The sequence below is a fragment of the Mus caroli genome, chromosome 7 (genome assembly GCF_900094665.2).
Source record: "Mus caroli chromosome 7, CAROLI_EIJ_v1.1, whole genome shotgun sequence".
Taxonomy (NCBI): domain Eukaryota; kingdom Metazoa; phylum Chordata; class Mammalia; order Rodentia; family Muridae; genus Mus; species Mus caroli.
The window spans coordinates 25,106,618-25,114,117 of NC_034576.1; the positions used below are offsets into that span (position 1 = coordinate 25,106,618).

General features: G+C 45.8%; 1 protein-coding gene across 1 annotated transcript in view; it reads left to right on the forward strand.

Moving 5' to 3' along the window:
- The first annotated feature begins 5,145 nt into the window (after positions 1–5,145).
- LOC110297861 (cytochrome P450 2B10) overlaps positions 5,146–7,500 on the forward strand; it is a 32,142-nt gene continuing 29,787 nt past the window's right edge. Inside the window, exon 1 of the mRNA XM_021166909.1 lies at positions 5,146–5,352. Within this exon, the coding sequence (XP_021022568.1) occupies positions 5,182–5,352 (171 nt within the window). The 5' untranslated portion in view covers positions 5,146–5,181. The remainder of the gene's footprint in view (positions 5,353–7,500) is intronic.

Genomic DNA, 7,500 nt, shown 5'->3' on the forward strand with positions numbered 1-7,500 from the left:
CCTCCCCTCCCCTCCCCTCCGCTCTTCTCTTCTCTTTTCTCTTCTCTTCCACAATGCCGTAGGTGCAGGGTCTGTAGGTGCAGCTGTTGTTTGCAGGCACTTTATTTTGGTCTCTCCAGGGTGTAGCTATGTCTCTGACTTCAGGGCATTAAGACCAAATTTGGAAGCTAGCAGCCATACCCTGGCAACAATCTTCTGACTTTCTAGATCTTTCACCTTATGATGCTAAGTCCACAGCAAGAGAATTGGACAACCTTATACTTAAAAAAATATTCTATTGATTTTTTTTCGTGAATTTCACATCATGAAAACATCTCCCTATTCCTCTGTATCTGACCTCTGCTCTTGCAATCTCCCCCCCAAAAAAGAAAAAAAAAACCAGAAAATAAAAATAAAAGATAAAAATAAACCATCCTATGTTGGAAGCTGTGGTGTGTTACAGCGTGTCTCAGAGTTTACCTCTCTGTCCACACATCTTTACTTGCAATGAGTCCTTGCAATAGTCACCAGTCTGTTTCAAGGCCTCTGGCTTCTGCTACTCTATCAATACTGGGTCCTCACTGTTGTTGTCCTGTGTCATGAAGATCCTACGCTTTGGTTCTGCAGGATCTGCCCCCTTCTCATACTCCAGCACTCATAGGTGGGGTAGATGTTGGGGTGGGTCAACTCAAAGCCCTGGATCTGGGCCTGGGTGGTAGCTGAGTTGGTCAGCCACCAGCTCTCCTGTGCCAGTGAAACCAGCGCCATTTCTCCTGCTTTGCCCAGGCAAGGTCAGTTCTGCCTGCAAAGGACAAGACCAGCTCTCCAGCTGCACTCACACCATCTGGGCCAGCTCTCCCAGATCCAGGCCACCAGGGCCAGCTCTTCAGCATTGCCTCAGCAAGGGGCAGGGTCAGATTACCCAAACTCCACAGCTGGTGAGGGACAGGGCAAACTCTCTTGCTTTAATATCCTCAGGGCTGGTTCTCCTGAGCCCACGCTACCACGGCCAGCTGAAATGGGATGCCCAGGCAAGGCATGGGGCTAGCTCTTCTACACCACCCTGGTGAGGGGTGGATTCAGTTTTCTCACATCCACTTCACTAGGGGCCTTGGTATTTTTTTTTTTTTTTTTTTGAGACAGAGTCTCACTACATAGCCTTGACTAGATGGAACTCACTATGTAGACCAGGCTAGCCTGCAATTTGCAGAGATTCACCAGCCCCTGCCTCCTGAATGCTGGTATTAAAGGCATTTGTTCCACCACAGGGTCATACACGTTTATGTGTTTAGTTGGTGCTATGATTTTTTCTCTAAAGCTGCCATCATGAACTCTGGCATCAAATCTATTAAACTGAAGTTCTGCTGTGGGTCCTTTGTTTCTGCGCTTAAAAATGGGAGATCCTAAAGTAAAGGAAAGTTGCATATACATAGTTTACATAACCATTTTCTCTGTGGCCAATCTGTGAACACTATTAAATGCTTACAAAACGCTTTAATTTTTTCTCTTTAAAGTTTCTCTCTCCCTCCCTCCCCCCTCTGTCTGTGCTTGTGTGTGGTATATCTGCTTATGTTTCTGTGTAGAGTCTAGATAATAATGTTCCTACCTTCCTCAGTTGTTTTCCAATTAATCAATTAATTAAATTAATTTGAGACAGAGTCTTTCCCTTCACCTAAGCTCATCAATTCAGCTGGCTGGCTGACTGGTCAATGAGATCCAGGTATCTATCTCCTTCTGTCTATCCCACCCTTCAAATGCTGGGCTTGCAGATATATGCTCTGTATCCATGCCTAGCTTTTATGTGGATGCTGGGGACCCAAACTCAGCTCCTTGAGCTTTTGAGGCAGGTACATTTCTGACTGAGCTATTTCCCCAGGTCCTCATGAGCTTTTCTGTAACTTCTTAAGAATATAAAATAATGGATTTCATTATGAAGTTTTCATACATATCACACGTTACTCCTCTACTACATTGTCTCTCTCTGTAATGGGAATTGAGACTATGGTCTCATGTATGCAAGACTAGTGTTATGCTACAGAGCCCCAAGTCCTTCACTGTTGTCAGAGTCTAGGTGTGGTGGTTTGAATGAGAATGGCCCATAGACCCATATGTTTGCATGCTTGGCCCCCAGTTTCTGGAACTGTTGGTGAAAGATTAGGAAATGTGGCCTTTGGAGAGGTGTGTCAGTAGGAATGGATTTTGAGGTTTCAAAATGGTTTCAATAACCATTTTCAGTTCTTGGTTCTCTCTGTCTCTCTGTCTCTCTGTGTCTCTGTCTCTGTCTCTCTCTCTCTCATGCTTGTAGATAAAGATGTAAGCTCTCAACTACTGAGCTCTTGACACTTGAGCAGTGTCATGCCTGTCTGCTCAAGTGTCAAGAGCAGACACATGGCTCCTTGCCATGATGGTTATGGACTCTAACTCTCTTGAATTACAAGGAAGTCCAAACAAACTCTTTCTTTAATAAGTTGCCTTTGTCATGGTGTCTCTTCACAGAAATAGAAAATAAACTAAGATACCAGGAAAATGGTCTACCTCTAGGGTATACAACCAACTCTTAAAGTTTTAATTTTGAGATAGGGTCTTCCTAAGTTACTCAGGCAAGGGCAGCCTTCCCAGCGTGGAGATGAAAATCATGGGCTGCCCTGCCCGTCCTTGGACCTCTCCTTAGCAACTCTTCATTTCTCTTTAATGGAGAGAGAGGTGGAGGGAGAGGAGGCAGCACCCCTTTTGTGATGTTCAGCTAATGCCTGTCTGGATCAGGACACAATCTTGAAGAGGTGAACCCCAGTGACTTAGGAGGAAGGTCAGAAAAACATGGTGATTTCGGGCACAGAATCTGTACTTTCCTGACCTTGGCCCAGTGCCACCATCAACTTTCCTGACACCAGGACCTTGCTCCTGCCAAGCTGGTTGATCTGGTGCTGAACTTGGGTCAGTATTCCAGCCCAGGATTCCCAGTGGGAGCCATGAAGTGCGTTCCATGAAGTAACTGGCACAATACTTACATTTTGGAGAGGTGTATATTGCCTCCACTTTTTAATAGACAGAAGTACAGAGAGATTAAGAGCCTTGTCTAAGGCCACACAGTGGATTAGAACTACATTGTACGCATGATAGCTGCTTTCCAAATGTGACCATCAAGAGCTTGACATGTTTCTAAATGTGATAGCACACATCTGTAGTCCCAGTAGTGGGGAGGCCAGAGGAGAACATTATGAGTTCAAAGTCAGCCTGGGATATGTAGGAGGATCTTGTCTAAGACCAAAGAATGAAGAGTTCAACCAATGGGTTTAAAATGTGTGGTGGTTTGAACTTATTTACTTCAGAAGTTGAAGCAAGTTGGCCAAAACCAGTTTGAGCTATAAAGATGTAGCTAAAACAGATAGCTGGATATGGTAGTACAAACCTGAAATCCTGACACCTGGGATGTAGAGGCAGAAGGACCAGGAGCCTAGGATGCACAGTGAGACTCTTTCTCCCAAATTCCTGCTACCAAGCAACTGAGGAGAAGAATTTATTTCCTCTCAGTTTCATTGCAGGGGAGGTATGGCATTTGGGGCTTGGTCTAGATGTTGGAGCTTGTGGCTGTTCCTATGTACAGCAGATGGAAGAAGGAGGAAGAAGGAGAGTGGGAGGAAGAAGGAGAGAGAGAGAGAGAGAGAGAGAGAGAGAGAGAGAGAGAGAGAGAGAGAGAGAGAGATTCAGTAAAGTTGTGATTCATTAGGTTGCCTCTAGCAACCTACTTCTTTCTTGCAAGCTTTAGCCCTAAGTGTCCTGCCACCTCCCCAAATAATATCAGTTAGGTATAGTGTTGAAACATGAAGTTCTGAGACAGATTTTGCATTCAAAATAGAACATGTTATGAATGGATCAATGTTACCCCTGTACTGGTGGGCTAATTAAGAACTTTCGATTTCCTTCTTAGCTTTTTATTTCCTTTTAACAAGAGTGAAGGTCAGAGAACTTCGTGTGCTGTGAAAACAACAAGGAGGATAAGTGGAACCATTTGTCCTTAGACACAGTGGTCAGAGACAGTCTGAGTTAGGGTCTCTATTTCTGTGATAAAGCACCACGGTAGAAGGCAACTTGGGGAGGAAAGGATATATTTTGCTTGCAATTTATAGTTTACCATCCAAGGAAGTCAGGGCAGGAACACAAGGCAGGAACCGGGAGGCAGGAGCCAATGCAGAGGCCATGGGGGGGATGCTTCTCACTCATCATGGCTTGCTCAGCCTGATTTCTTATAGAACCCAGGACCACCAGTCCAGGGGCGAAATTTCCCCTGTGATTTAGGCCCTCCAACATCCAATCCCTGATTAAGAAAACACTCTAAAGGCTTGCCTTCAGTGTGATTTTATGGATATATTCTCTCATTGAAGTTCCCTCATCTCAAATGACTACAGCATGTGTCATGTTGACACAAAAGCTAGCCAGTCCAGAAACCCAGGAGCTCCATCTGCTCTGCCAGGTTTCGCCACCTGCCTTCTGAGGCTCACTACTCTTGAATCTCTTGCCTCTCCTCTTTTCTCCTCCCCTTTCTTCCATCTATGGTTATCATGGGCCAGAGAGTGAAATGGGGACTTTGGAGAAATTACATCTGCAGACCTTCAAAAAACCTGGATCAGGGAATGAACAGACAGAGACAAACAAAGGATCATGGGACAGTACTCTTGTCAACCCAAACGTAATCACGTTTACCCAGGACTTAAAGAACATCCAGAGAAGCCTCCATAATTTAAGATTAGACATGTAAATACACCCCAGATATGCAAGACTAGATTAGGTAGCACATCTAAACTCAGACACAGGAATACACATCCGTACATTCATTTCAGAAATGACCTTTCAGGTATTAAAAGCGTACAGCACACCCGCAGTCTCTTGTCCCAGTAAGCGAATAGACAAAACCGAGCTGACAAGGAAGGGCACACCCACCTCCATAAAACAAGAAGCATCACTCCCAGTGCCCTTTTGTCCTACGTATCTGTTTCATGGTGTCCTTGCCAACATCTACAGTGAGGGTACGGGAATGAGGAGTGAGCAGCCAAAGCAGGGAGTTGCTATGGCTCCTCACACTCTGGACAATGAGAGACAGGAGGCGGGAACAGCTGAAGTTGCATAACTGAGTGGAGAGGCGGGTTCAGCATAAAAGATCCTGCTGGAGTGTGCAGTGAAGTCAACATTGGTTAGACCAGGACCATGGAGCCCAGTGTTCTGCTCCTCCTTGCTCTCCTTGTGGGCTTCTTGTTACTCTTAGCCAGGGGACACCCAAAGTCCCGTGGCAACTTCCCACCAGGACCACGTCCCCTGCCCCTCTTGGGAAACCTCTTGCAGATGGACAGAGGAGGCCTCCTCAAGTCTTTTATTCAGGTGAGAACAATACGAGGTCTTAGTGTGGGTTTCCCCCTGCTTTTGTTTTTGGAGGTCACTCATCAGGAAGAGCAAGAGACTTCTTCCACAGTGTAGGTTCAGATGGGAAGCTTGCTGAGGGGAGGGTGAGATGCTGATTCTCGGTGGATGGTACTCAGATAGACAGGCAAATCTTGCTATGTTGGAGTTGTGTGGGGGCACTGTGCTTGGACTTCGAGAGGTGTAGAGGTGTTGAGGTGTGAGCGTGCAGAATTTCACTCCTTGGAGCTTGTCTGTTCCAGAAGAGAAAGAAGCATCAGAGGTATCAACATTAAGGCTTGCTTCTGCCAGCAAGAGATTAGCCTGAGGTGTTCTAGGACAAAGGGGAAGAGAGGCAGAACAGGAGGAGGGGTGGGTAGGAGTGTTATCAGTTCATTCCAGCACCTGGCTTGGCACTAACGTATCAGTGTCTATATTGGTGCTTCACACACAGCGTTTCATGTTTAATTACCACTTGTTTACAGCATCTGTAATCAGCATCCGTGATCCTGCCTTTCATGAGAGAGCTGAGGTAGTGACTATAAGTTCCATCTCTCTGTTCTTCACCATAGCTGTAGAGATCACACTCTTGAACCTTGTATTTGTTACCTCCTGGCTTTTAAAAGATCCCCCCCCCTTCCCAGCACCAATGGCAAATCCAGTATGTTAACTTATTTTTTGAGATGGGGGTCTGCCCCTGTTTTTATTTTTTAGGTTGGCTCCCAACTCATGATTCTCCTGTCTTAGCCTCTGGAATGATAAGTGTGTCGCCACACACTGCCACACTCATTTTAAACACATGCCTCCCATGTGTGAGGAAAGGTCAAGCCAACATCCTACCTGATTTATTTTAAGAAATCCATTGACAATTCAATGTACACACATACTGGACCTTTGTCATCTGTGACCCCTCCTTTCCCTCTTTCTCCCACAGAAACCCTTCTTTTGGCCAACATGCCTCTTCCTACCTTGATGTCCCTTTTATGTTTTTACCCACTGAGTTTAGTTAGGGTCGTTCAGGGTGGGTTGATGTGTGGTTTATTTCTTGGAGATAACTTAGTATGAAGCAAAAGGATGGATGCCTTCTGGGCTCTAGGTTCAGGTGGGAGGGTTGGTGAGTGAAAGATGAGATGCTGACAACTTCATGACCATGGGCGGGAACTATTTACTGAAACATGAAGTTAGGAGTAACTATACCATGAAAGTAATTGACTCCCTTCCCCAGCTAGCGCCACAGACCCACAGCGAGTGGTGGTAGCATCCAAAATGGTGCATCTTTCCCCTGTAGTGAAGGTGATCTTTTCCTTAATTAATTAATTAACGAATTAATTAACCTAGTCAGAGGACACCCAAAGTCCCATGCCAACTTCCCAGTAATTAATCAACCAATCAACAAATTAACAAATTTGTTAATTAATTAATTAGTTAATTTGGGTGTCCCTCACCCCTCCCTTTCTTCTCTGAGAGGTTGGAGGCTCCCTGGGCATCCCCACCACAACACACCAAGTCTATGTGGGGTTAGGCACACCACCCTCTTCCACTGCAGCCAGACAAGGCAGTCCAGCTAGAAGAACATATCCCACAGGCAGGCAGCAGCTTTTTTTTTTTTTTTTGAGACAGGGTTTCTCTGTGTAGCCTTGGCTGTCCTGAAACTCACTTTGTAGACCAGGCTGGCCTCGAACTCAGAGATCCGCCTGCCTCTGCCTCCCCAGTGCTGGGATTAAAGGCATGCGCCACCATTCCCGGATGGCAGCAGCTTTTGAGACAGCCCCTGCTCCAGTTGTTTGGGACCCACATGAAGACTGAGTGACACCTCTGCTACATATGTGCAGGGAGGCCTAGGTCCAGCCTGTGTATGCTTTTTGGTTGGTGGTTCAGTCTCTGAGACCCCTCAAGGGTCCAGGTTAGTTGACTTTGTCTTCTTCCTGTGGAGTTCCTATCCCCTTTGGGGCCCTCAATCCTTCCCCCAACTTTGCTAAAAGACTCTCTACCTCCATCCAATGTTTGGCTGTGGGTCTCTGCATCTGTTTTAGTCAACTGCTGGGTGGAGTCTCTTAGATGACAGTTAAGATAGTCTCTTGTCTGCAAGCATAACAGAATAACATTGATAGTGTCAGGGATTGTTGTTTG